The sequence below is a fragment of the Musa acuminata genome, chromosome BXJ1-11 (assembly GCF_036884655.1).
Source record: "Musa acuminata AAA Group cultivar baxijiao chromosome BXJ1-11, Cavendish_Baxijiao_AAA, whole genome shotgun sequence".
NCBI lineage: Eukaryota > Viridiplantae > Streptophyta > Magnoliopsida > Zingiberales > Musaceae > Musa > Musa acuminata.
The window spans coordinates 24,195,001-24,208,164 of record NC_088337.1 but is presented as its reverse complement, the minus strand read 5'-3'; the positions used below and the strand labels follow the sequence as shown (position 1 = coordinate 24,208,164).

Genomic DNA, 13,164 nt, shown 5'->3' with positions numbered 1-13,164 from the left:
ACCTGTTGGTGGGACGTAGGCTTCACCGTCGCCAGAAGCTTCGAGTAGACGTGTGGATGGACGTCTGTATCACCTTGTGCTTCAATTTGTCTAACTATCTTGTGACATTAATCTACAACGACTTTATTATTTCGAAATAAGAAAAGTTATTAGAAAGATATGAACCAAAATTACTCGTAAGATAAGGTTCATTATTATGATTTATTTAAGGGCATGCATTGTACAATGATGGAAAGACTGGGGTATACCTTTGATGAAAAGGTTAATATTTAAATATATATATAGTTAATTTTTATAATTGCATCCTTCTCACTATCCTGTGAAAGTATTTAGTTCTTATCAAACATTTTTTCAAAAGTAAGTTTCGAATATGTGATAATCGTTTTATTATCGCAATATATGTGAATTTGTAGAATATTGATAACCAACTACAAAAATTAAAATTGATAGAAAAGAAAAGACTGCATAAAATGCCTATGATTACAAGAACCTAACTTGAGCATAAAATGCCTAAAAATATACTTCAATATTAACCTTAAAAATATACTCAATCAATTATTTTACTTTAAAATGTGATGACCAGACAACATAGCAAATGGAGAAATGCAATAAACAGTTAAAACGTATATAGGTCACTGCCCAAAAACAGGAAAAGAAAAAGAAAAAGAGAGAATGTTATTATATTACCAAAATCTCTTTTACCAAAAAATCCGCATTACAGAAATGATATCTAATAATCCACTTGAGTGAAGACTCTGCTGAAGTTTATGCTTACAGATGACAGTACGGGCGTTTCCGAACTATGACAGACCAAAAGCCAAACCACACCAAACCAAAAATTTTAGTCTTAATTCTTCACAACCACAGATAATAGAAACAAAAAAAAGTTCTAATGACATTACCTATGATTTGGAATATTTACAGTAGCCCACTCGTTCACAGAGAAAATGGCTGCATGCCAGCAAGCACAATCCTGTCTGTCAAGGATAATGCACATTCAGCATCTCCCGATATACCATGTCGATGAAATCATTATTCTGTCAAAAAACCACGTACTTCAGTCAGAACTATCATCCACCAGTATGGGTATATCAAAGAGTAAGAGTTGCAAACAAAAAGTAGATGATAATACCACCATTGTAGAAGATACGGAAGCTATGAATCAGCCAAATATTTCTAGAATGCTAGTTTGTATTGCCAATTCAAGCAGACAATTTTAAAGACAAAGGACGGGTCAAACTCGTGTCACAATCTGTAAAGCCGATACACCAAATGAGGTATGTACAACTTTCTATGGGATATACAGGGGCTACATAATAATTAAGTTGGAATAATTATTTGATAATAATATGAAAGATCAGTCGTGCAGGATGGACAGTGGACTATACATGGAAAAAGAGAATGCCTATGGAGCGACAAATATAACAAGAGCAGAAAAAAGTCTCATGCTATGTGAATGATAGTTCCCGACATTGAACCAACATCATAATAAAACAAAGAAGTTCTAGGCATGATTATTTGCATTAAAGAGACTACTGAAATGTAAAAGAAGATAATCAACAGAAATTTTACCTGCACAAGTCTCAAGAATGCATCACGGACTTTATCTCGTGTAATGACTGGGCCATAATTTGGGGCAGGAGTTAAAGATGCAGAGGGAGTAGGTGGTGGAAAAGGCTGACGTAACGGAGTGCCATATGGTCGCTGCATAGTCACTGGAGGATGGATTGGTGGAACAGTTGGCACGGAAGATGATATAGGAGGCATTACCAATGCAGATGAAGATGGCATTGGCGAAAAAAATGAAGGTTTCACAAGATTTGCAGCAAGCTTACTGCTTCCAATGCTAGATTCATTAGTATCAATGGGAAGCATCAAAGGCGTGGTGGATATTGGAATGGGGGTGGCGGATATTGGAACGGGTGCAGACTGTATTGTTGGCAATGCAGTTGGAATGACACTTGATATGTGGGAAGATACAGGAATAGCTGCAGAAGGAAGTGGGAATTGCCCTGATATGGTTGCATTTCCAACATTCATAGCAGCCTGTGAATTAAGACCATTCACATGTCAAGTATAAGAAATGAGAGTATTTTTTTACTTCTAATAGATCAAGAAATTTTCAACTTTCACAAAAAAAAATGGTACAGCAATGCTAGTCACAGAAAGATGCGGACAAAACAAAAACAAATGAGCTGCAGGTATGACTAATCAATGATAATAAGGGAAGAAACTTCTGGTGGGGTACATACACTGAAGAAGACAGAGAGATCATCTTGGACGTCATTAATTGGTGTAGCAGCACACGAAGGTGGAGGCTCAAAAGGGCCTTCAGTGATTGATAAACTAGGCACTGCTTCGAGCTCTTCAAACTCACTGTCAGTGGAAAATAAATAGTGAGAAAAATTACTTCCAATCAAAGATTTATAGTATAGATATATCTGCATCAAGATGCCCATAGAGTTACAGCCTCAAATAAGAAACCCCAGGGCACACATACATGTAGGTCTACACTGCAAAAATGATCACAAGTTCACTATGGAAGCATTAAGTATTACACTAATAACAACCAAAAGCAGGAGAAATATTTCAAAATTTATCCAAAAACGAACTGATCAATAAAATAGGTCTAAAATCAAGGACAGAGACGAGTCATTTTTAAGAAATAACTGATCATATAATTCAAGGTGGCGATAAGAATGAAACTCATGGAAATGGCTTCCGCTAGCTTTTTCTTTTGACAAATTGCATTGACATGCAACGACAAAGCACCAAGAACAATTGCCAGAGGAGAGACCAAGTTACTTTAGGGTGAAGAAAGGAGATCTACCATAATTTAAGTCTTCCAGAAGGTACATTTTACAACTTAATGCTTGCAGTTACCATATGAATCATCTTTATCTGGAGGATAGGATATAAAGTTTTTCGCTAGCATCTTAAGAAACATTTGCAAAAGTAACTGCTTGCAATTGGGCCAGGAGCTAAAGGAACCCTCCCAACATCTTAAGCAGCAAATACAGTTGCCATAAATGTATTAAGAGTTGAACTGCACAGCTGCATGTGTACATGGTCCAGTCTGCAGCTGCATATGCAGTCTACATAAGCATGCAATGTGATAGTGGTACAACATGATTCATACTTCCACATTACTATTTCAACTGTTATAGTAATTTAATAATATAAACACAATCAATGATAATATGATTTCATTCACAAACCTAGATATATCCCCTATTATTAATAGTTAAAATAACTTATTAAAAATATAAACCATTCCTAAGGTGTTGATTGACTATAGCAATATTTTTTTATTTAGCTACCGAACATACATTCTTATTAGGAAAAGGCCTAAAGGTTAAGTTACATAATCCTAGTAAAAATGGATCAATGCGGCCTATCATACACAACAAAGACCTTCAAGTAAAGAATAAGACAAATTGAAATGCTGAGGAATTACTTCTCAACTTAAAAAAAGAAAAGCTACTCTATTGGCATGTCTATAGGTAATGATTAATTATAATATTAACAAAATTAATAAACATGGGCTTAGTTTGATTTGACTAATCAAATTCATGATCTGCCACAAATATTACACCATAAGATCAAGAAATGCAAAGAGGTAAGAATGATCTATTTCCAACATATAATTCACATATTCTTGTGCAAGACCCCAAGAAGCCTTTTAGCTACAGAAAATAACACCGTGGCTTCAGGATAAAGGGAGAAAACAGGAAGCAAAGTTGGCCTAAAACATTGCTTACCAAAAACTGAGCACCCACCATTGTTAGTTTTTTAATGTATATTCTGCTCGTACTTCATTAAAATGGATGAGAAATATAATGCAATGCAATACCTGCCCGTCTGCATACCCTGAGCCACTTTTTGATACTTAAGTTATCAGCTATGAATATCAGAAAAGAACCTTCAAAAACCCATCATAGTATCTATTTAGATTGACAACTGATCATAAACTTTATTCACTACTTTGAACCCTTTTCTTGTGGCCAAATTGAAACATAATTACTGCTGTCCAACATACCACCTCAGCAAACACCTAAAATTACTTCGTAAAACAAATTTCCCCCTATAATTCCATTTCCCTGCAAAGAAATATCTCCATAGTTTTATAATTAGTCATTATTGTCCACATGAATTGAAGTTCTACTTTCCTCCTGACATCATCCTCTCTACAATCATACAAAAACTAGTTAAATGTCTAAATAGGTTTATATATTAGTCAGAAAGCTCTTTTTGTTAAAGAAAAGCATTCCCTTTCTATTAAACTCCACTACCGTCTCTAATGTCGAGATGCAGCCCACTAGTTCCTAGTATTCAGACACTTCATTATGGATCCCTTTAGATGCTGATTCCTCACCACTCAGAAAAGAACAAATTATTTGAAAAAATAATAATACGTGTCCCATATATTTAGAAGATGACGAATTCATGGAGACTCCCACAGTGTTTCTGTATCTAATTGGACATTCGTATATAGTTTATCACTTTTAGCCTAGATAAACCAACTTCTGAATACATCTTTTAGATTCAATGTGTTAATTGGAAAATGTACTCTAAATAAGGTCCACTCTTAAACATAAAAGATCTTAATATGCATTAGAAACACACACTCTCTTCTAAGAAACAATACATACTAATAACTTTATGTTGCAATTGCACTAACTTTTTAAATGCATAAAATTGCATTTAATAATCTATAAAATGATGTACAGAACAATGACAGTTTACTTCTAATCCTATGGCACAATTTAGAATAAAGATTTGGACTGGCAAAAGGGATTAACAAGATTTACTGGATTGGATTGGCAAAATCAAGCCAGCAGATGAACTGTCTGAACTTGCAGATCTAGAATCATCCTGATAGTTCCTTATATTATGAGGGTTTCATGAGATGTTAAACATTTAAATGATACTTGCAAAATTATACAATCTAATAAACAAATAAGCTACACAAAGAAATAAAAAAATCATGAACAAAAAAGTTTGACAATTAAAAAAGCTACGCCAAGTCTCATATTGATATACAGGGAACAACAATACAAAATATTTATAAAAAAATTTAAGCCAAAAGACAATGAAAAATATCCAACTCCTAAATTTCACATTAAACACCAAAAATAAAATGAAAAAGGAGGGAAAAAGAGAAAAACAATTTTTTAACTGACAAGATGACAGCTTAAGGAAAGTTATCTGAAGCAAATAAGAGCAGTTAGCAAAGATCAAGGAGAAATAAACCTCAAAGTCCATGCGCACATGCTGTAACTAGCAATAAGAGAGATAACACATTACACAAAACAACGTAGCAATCAAAAGTTCTATATGATACGAAGTAAAAAGTATTGCTAGCTAATTGGAGTTCAAGAAACAAAGCTTCCTTTTAAAGAATGGGATAAGGGAACATACCAACCACAACATCTACAAGCATTTGTAATGAATGAAGCAGATAAAATTTCACAAATGAGATCCAACGTTACCTTTTAGTCAATGGTACTTTAGGCTTTGGAGGTACTTTGGAATAAGCATTAAGGATTCTGGATAAAATATGCAATGTTAGTCTAGAGCACCACAAGTTCATTGCATAACAAATATGCAGTTCATATATTTTTTAATGATAACATTTAAGAATAAAAAATACGCCACACAGATGTGAGGGCCCGGGGCATCAGAGTAATAAAATCAAGATATATTTTAAACAAAGATTAAGACTGAAAAATGCATCAGACTATGTAATTCTAATAACGAGCAAAACCCACTCTCATCTGCAATGGTATCTTCTGGTAAAAAAGTGAAAATAAAGATTTTCTGCAAGCAACAGTTTTACCAAAAGCACTAATTTACATTTTTAGCCTTGACTTAAAGCCTCAAGTAATGAGTGCACACTTTTTCTTAGACACACCTCATGACTTAAAAGGTGTAGATTCTAAAAGCACACCTCTATAATGTTACATATTTTGTACAAGTTTCATATCCCCTATTTTATGCAATGGCAGAGATCAGATTAAGTCTAATTTAGATAAGGGGTTAACATTCCATTAAATACATCTGTTTGTTTTCCTTGGTTAACATTCCTTATCTAATTTAGATAAGGGGTTAACATTCCAAGTTCTAATCTAGAGCTTGGTGACTTTTCAATAACAAGCTCACCATGCCTTCCTACATAATTCCGCAATAAGGTTTATTATGACACTTTTAATTGGAAATTAAGTCATCTATGAGGAAAATTATCAGGCAGTGTGGAGATGACTTTGCATCTAACAAGTTATTGAATAACTACTAAACTTTAAAAAAATTGCTGAACTTTTTTAATTACACAATAACCCTCTGATGTACTTTTCTTTTTGCAAAACCTGAAGTAAAAGACAAAAACTTTAAAGCAAAAAAGAAACTCAAGTAGTCAACTACCCAAAACAACAGACTTAGTACCTGCTGAAAAGATTTGCTACTGATTCACAGTCATGTGAATCATAAAACCATATACCATTTACTTCTTGAGCAGCATTTCGATATAAGAGATATGGAACCTGGACTTCATATTCAAAATCTCCCAATAGATCTTCCACCAAATTATCTGTTGATAAAAGGAATGCAATCATAAAAATAGAAGTACCAATCAAAGTTCATACAATATTGGAGATGACCTGTAACAGATTTTCAAATAGAGCCTTCTAAATGCAAACAGAATAAAATAAGTTAAACTGCACTGCTTGAACAGTTGAGTTTGTGTCAACTAAAGAATTTTCTTCTAGCATAATAACACAAAATCACAGCAAAAAAGAATAGTTTCCATCAATTTTTTTCAGCACAACTTTGGCTAAGAGAGCACAAATAATGCGGCAATTATTTAATAAAATTATCACCAACCAATGAACGGTGAGCAAGTGTTGACACCAAACTGAGGTTGATCCTTTGTGTCATGAGTGATCAGGGTTCGGGTCTTGAAAATGACATATCTGCTTGAAGGGGTATGACTCTCCCCATATCAAACATTGGTGAGAGCCTCATGAAGAAGAAGCCCATTCTTTACTATCTGATGATACAAACTACCATTTTTGAACTAAAATATCTGCATGTTCCATATGTACATTATAGCATACTAAATAAACATCCAAAAACATCAGCATTCATCTTTTTGCACTAAGAACAGGTCTAACAGAAAACACAATACAAAATTGAGAAGCATGGAACATTTGACAGAACACTAAGACCAATTGTAGATTTAATGTCAACCCTTCAATGCAAGTGTAGATTTTTTGAACCAAATCAATGTACATAGGATAAGAACTTATCTTAACACTAAGGACCTAGTAAATATAAACCTCCAAATTATCACTTGCAGTTCATCATCATGCAACAATCAAAACTCTTGACTCCTACATTTGGAGAAGTCTACAACAAGAGATAAAGAAAAAGGGGGTGATGTCAAGATTGAGTCTAGAAAGAATCAAAGGCACCCAGCATGACATTTAGAATTTTAAGAATACTCCTCAGCACATCTATCATCTATTTAGCAGGGACTATCATTAGTTCTTCAGAGACTGTCATTTAGCATTAACTATCATTAGTTCATCCACATGCCTATCACATGCTTCTGGATGCATTCTCCATCCTCACACATATGCTATTTTTTATATAATCAAATTATTCTTCACACACACACACACTATATATATATATATATATATATATATATATATATATATATATATATATATATATATATATATATATATATATATATATATATATATATATATATATATATGTATGTATGTATATATACACATATATATATATATAGAAACCAAAGAGATAAAGAATGAAAATTTGAACTTCAAAAATATCTCCAGATATTCATATCATACTTGCCATTATGTTTTCTTTAGTAGCTGCTCTAACTTGAGTTATACTAATCTTTCAATGTCTTGCATTTCCAGATCTTAATCTCCAAATAAGAAATCACACCATTATTAGACTGTAGTGGTTGAAATATGAATATTCTTGGTTGCCACTTTGTTTTGTATGTGTCTATATCTCCGGAAGAATAAAAAATTATTTTGCCACATAATGAACAGCACAAGTCACACAATCCAGACTAACAGAACACATAAGATTCTTCACCAAGTATATTGCATAAAATGGTGCCAGGTTCAGGTTGACAAGACTTGAATATATAAAAGCAACTGGGTATAGAATCAATGTTAGCCACTGTAACATTTAAGTGAACAAAGATTGAAGTAATAACCATGACCAATTGAATAAGCCGCATGGAAATCCATGATGATAAAGCACTAAAGATGTCAATGGTCATCTAAATCTATGTCAACGAACAAGTGAAATAAAAATGCCAATGGTCATCTCAAGGAGTATCTTCACAGAAAAAGAACAAATTCCAAAGTTGCAAAGTGTCTTTGTTGACACAACCCACATTAGGTGGTTCTCATGAGGATTTATGTTTTTCTTTAGTGACAACCATATCAACACAGAAAGAATGCAAAGAATAAGTTGTGTTTCAAATGACCTGCTTGGAAGCATAATGCAGAGTTTACACGACTGGTAGCACTATACTTCCAGCACAACCTTCTCCAAACGAAGCCTCCAGAGTTGAGTATTTAGGAAATTGATTATAGAAAAATCAAGTATGATTTTACTACGTTGTGATGCAACAAAATCCTACTTAAATTGGTAATAAATCCAATCCGGAATCTTCCTAAGGTTACCAGCAGAAATTGATTCCCTAGCTGACATAGAGATGGTAATAAGAATATATCCAACAAGGGCTAGGACAAACGACTCTTATCCCTTTCCAACTTCTCTCATGTCAAAACTTACAGTGACAAAGTTATAGAGAAATTTACATCTTTTACAGGTAGAGATGAAGGCAAGAAGTAAGATAGATTCCCCAAACAAGACCAATCTAATACCTGCATTGCGTCGATTCATGACAATGAATTGAAATCTAGGTTGCGTGTTCCTGCAGAGTAGCGTATTTTCATCATTGCCAACAGAACAACAATAAATTCACCACGGGAACTGACATCAAGTAATAAATTCGGTACTAAAACCCAATAGGACCTAAACATCAGGCCCGATTCATCCACATTATGATTCAAATCAAAGGTGATGAAACGAGGAAAGGACTAACACTCACGATCCAATTACCTCTTCACGACAAAGAGCGATCCCTCAACATCCTTCCGGCTCTGCAAGGAAAGACGGAAGCGAAACCCTAATCAGGTGGCGGAAACCAGAAAAAACGAAACAAAAAATCCCGATCAAGAAAGGGAGGAGAAGGGTTCGGCGGGGCAGATGGAAGGACCCATTGGTTGAGGTCGATGCTGAACTCGTACAAGGTGACGTGGGTGGCGGTCATCAGGATCTCCTCCACGAAGGGGTCGCCGCGCTGGAGGACAATGAGATTGAGGGCTTTGGTGCTCTGCTGATCAAGATTGGGCGTCACCTTCCGGTTCTGCAGCATCTTCGCCCCCTCCGGAGCCCTAACCCTAAGCCCAATTCTAATTCCACGGATTCACCCGAGGGCAAGCCGAGATCGACGGAGAGAAACGAGGGAGCACAGGACGAGGCTTTTTATATCTTGTAGGGACGGAGGAATCCCCGAAGTGGCACCGGCGACAGCATTTTCTTCCGAAATAAACTTTTGCTAACTAATCTTGACGTGTGTGGTTTTCTTCATTTTTTTCCATTTTCGGATTTACGAAGCGGACCAATTCCTATTCTTTGACTTGATTGCCGATGGGGGACATTAGAATAACATGCCACTGTGATTCAACAATCACATCACGCCCCCATAAGCAAACTGAAGCCTCCTCAACTTCTCACCCATATTTAAACCTCACTATTTGATGGAAATGGTAACGAGATCTATGTTTGGGTTTAATGGCACGTACATATTAGATAGGTTAGAAGGTGATTGATTGAAAAGTGACTTGGTGGATGAAGGATGAGGAACCACCTGAGGAGACATCCAATGAGGACCCATACATATACATTCATGAACCCCCACATGTGAAACATAGCAAATGTCTTGTCGATGGATGCATGCAGATGTAAGTACGTAAGATATTTTATTAAAAAAATTTATTATTGATTTTTACGGATGACACCTCATATTTATTTTTATGAGGAAACATCTTTTTTAAGTAAATAAACTTACTTATGAACTAAATCAATTAAAATTGGAGAGATTATGTGATTGATTGTAATAACATAAGTGTGATTTAATTTAATTTTGAGTATAACATGATTAACTTTCACTAAGCTAACTCAATTTGACGATGATTAATACTATTTTTTTATTTTTTTAAAAAAATAATATTAATAAATTATCAAAATTAATTTTTTTTTAATAAATTCTATGATCGAGTATATAGTAACTTCCACTAAACCAATCCAAACTTAAACCGTTAGGACGTAATTTTAAAATGACTAATACCATTTTTTTCAATAAGGTAAAAGAACCTGCATAGAGAATCATCAATAACATACAAATCACCAAACCAAAAAGATGGTGGTATAGTTTCGTTACTAAAATGTAAGACATGCAACCGACTAATAGTATACATAGTTAAACAGTCCATCCAGACTAATCAATGATGTTTACTAAGGGTATTCTTTCGCAAAAAGCTTGAAGTTGTCAACCTAAGCTGATGAAGTTGGCTGTCAATCATATATGCCGTGGAATACAGCATATGGGTCATGAACGCTCGTGTACACACACCCATATGCATGAACTCATGGGCGAAACAGCCAATTGTCTTGAAAGATCTGATGTGCCACTATTTTCTATTAATCTTGATCAAGCATTTCTAGAGCTGGTATTCTTCGGAATTGAGCTCCTAATCGAAGATCGGTTGGCCTTCTCATTATCCCAGCATCCCTTCTACTCCGAGTGGATAAAAATCCTTCATTAGAAATTGCATCAAATAGATCTCCCATATCTATCTTTCCCAGTTGCTTCTGATCGGTTTCCTGTTTTGTGAATCTGGAAGGAAAGCAACAAAATCAACACTTGCAATGAGCTAAAGGAAAAAAATGGCACAGGATAAGCAAAAATAAGTCATGGCATGATAAGAAATAAAACCAAGAAAGACCATTTTAGCATCAAGACTACAACCAAATCACGTTGGAAAACAACATTGCAAGGATGCTTCTAAATTCATAAACTACACAGGGATAAATGTATAAGCAAAGTATAGGAAGAGTAGGACCCTAAGAGAAGGTATACAGTAAAAATGGCTCAGTGCAGAACAAAGATCTACCCCCGGCGTTAAGTATGGAAAAAGTCTCGTCTTCTATATCTACTACCATCACAGGCAGCAAGAAACAGATTTTCAGCAATAAATTGTAGGATATTCATGAGTCCAATCACAAATTGACAACTTCACACCCGACATCAAATTGGGGTAAAGATTAAAGAGTTACGACACTAATGGCAAAAACACATACAACGGCAAATGAAAGATATCAGAAAGCAGGATTCACCAAAGGTTGAAGAAGTTCAATGGATTGATTATTTGTCAAGAATCAGTTCATATTTCATAGTGTCTTCTCTCTTCCATTCTCACTAGTTGTAGGCAAGAATGATATGCAACATGAACTTATTCAAAAGAGCAATCGAGATAGCACATTATTAAGCTACTTTAACAAGCAAAGAAACCTTATTTAAAAAAAACTCATGATCATGCAGGCCTGCCGAACATAGATCAGGGAACTTAGGCCCAATGTATCTGTAATAGGACATGTGAATATACAAGTCCATCCTTTCCTCCTCCCCAAACCTGAGATTGCTGCAATCTATACCACCCAAATTCTCCAGCATTCAGTTAAGGATCCAGTCACAATGTCTATGCTGCAACTAGACCGTCCTTTCCTCCTTCCCAGACCTGAGATTGTTGCAATCTACTCCACCCAAATTCTCCAGAATTCACTTAAGGATCCAGTCAATGTCTATGCTGCAACTCTCAAGTCATTACAAGCTCATCATGCTTCTCCTATAACTTGTAAAAAGCAGTCTCTGCTAATATAACAGAAAATGTTAATAGTTAAAACCAAGTTATTGGTACTAGGCCAACTGAATTCATGCATACATGTCATTCCTTCCTAAATGTGAGAGCGAAAAGAGGGAATGGGTTGAATATGAATGGTTGGCTAGTTATTATTTATTCAGCCAATCTTGACGACCACATGTGATTGGTAGAAATGTTATTCAACTGGACATTTCAAAAGATTCTTCATGACCGTCTCAAACAAGGATTGCCATTTCACATACCGAACCCGTGTCAATCCCTAGCCAAACCAGTAAGTATGACATGCACTGCACCAGTACGGACTCATATCAATCCTCGCTAGCTAGACCGATACAATACTGATATAGTGACATGCGGTACACCTATGTGTCGATGACTCAACGAGAAAGGAGGAGAAGAGGAAGGGCAATGGAGGAAGAGGGAGGAGGAAGGAAGAAGACTAGGTGTTGGAGAAGGACACAATAGGAGGAAGAGAAAGGAAGAAGAGGAGGTAGTAGAGGAAGAGGACGGTAGAGGAAGAGCAATGAGAGGAGGTGATGTAGGAACACGAGGAATAGGAAAAAAAAGAGGAGAAGAGGAGGAAGAGTACCTATCGATGACGCACAACTAGCGACAGGTGATGACAAGTAGCTACATGAGGTGATGCAAGAAGGGCTTGTGTTGGCAAGCCCTAAAGTATGTTTATTAAATTAAATACTTTCCTTTTAATGGTTCGGATGGGATCATTCGAAAGTGAGGTGGTCCGCATACCAATTCACCCAAACTAGTACGTATCACTCGTTTCATACTGATCCAGGTGAAACATCAAACATTGGTCTCAAACATCAAGATGTCAAATAGCGCAAACATTTTAGGACTCTTGTTTTGTATACATATTTATGTTAATGTATTATATATACATAGGACGATTCCTCTACATACAGATTCAAGATGTGTCAAAGACAAACTATTTATGTAATTTGGATTCTTGACTTATTTGTGTTGTATGCTTATGTTTGAAGTATTTTTGTGAACATCTGCTACTTATAAATGGTTGTTGTTATAACCAAGGAACTCCTTTTTCACTCGGATCAATACATAGTAACCAGTATTTACTGGTAGG

The 13,164-nt window shown here is 35.3% G+C and overlaps 2 protein-coding genes across 4 annotated transcripts in view; both read right to left on the bottom strand.

The window, feature by feature from the left end:
- Nucleotides 1-654: 654 nt before the first annotated feature.
- LOC135597324 (mRNA-decapping enzyme-like protein) lies at nucleotides 655-9,744 on the bottom strand. 2 transcript variants are annotated; one of them, XR_010481216.1, is made up of 9 exons: nucleotides 9,335-9,744; nucleotides 9,178-9,218; nucleotides 8,940-8,989; nucleotides 6,442-6,586; nucleotides 5,493-5,549; nucleotides 2,253-2,376; nucleotides 1,573-2,046; nucleotides 903-1,037; nucleotides 655-800 (listed from the first exon to the last, which is right to left on the bottom strand). XR_010481216.1 is itself a non-coding variant. In XM_065090118.1 (8 exons), the coding sequence occupies exons 1-8, from the start codon at nucleotides 9,491-9,493 to the stop codon at nucleotides 981-983; spliced, it is 1,107 nt and encodes a 368-aa protein (XP_064946190.1). In that variant the 5' UTR covers nucleotides 9,494-9,744; the 3' UTR covers nucleotides 655-980. The 2 variants fall into 2 exon arrangements, 1 of the variants encoding a protein (XP_064946190.1); XM_065090118.1 differs by having other exon boundaries at nucleotides 655-1,037.
- A 755-nt stretch (nucleotides 9,745-10,499) lies between these two features.
- The window catches only part of LOC135597323 (SWR1 complex subunit 2-like), a 14,092-nt gene continuing 11,427 nt past the window's right edge, over nucleotides 10,500-13,164 (bottom strand). For both annotated transcript variants that reach the window (XM_065090116.1, XM_065090117.1), the window contains one exon: nucleotides 10,500-11,017. In XM_065090116.1, coding sequence (XP_064946188.1) covers nucleotides 10,822-11,017 — 196 coding nt within the window. In that variant the 3' untranslated portion in view covers nucleotides 10,500-10,821. The remainder of the gene's footprint in view (nucleotides 11,018-13,164) is intronic.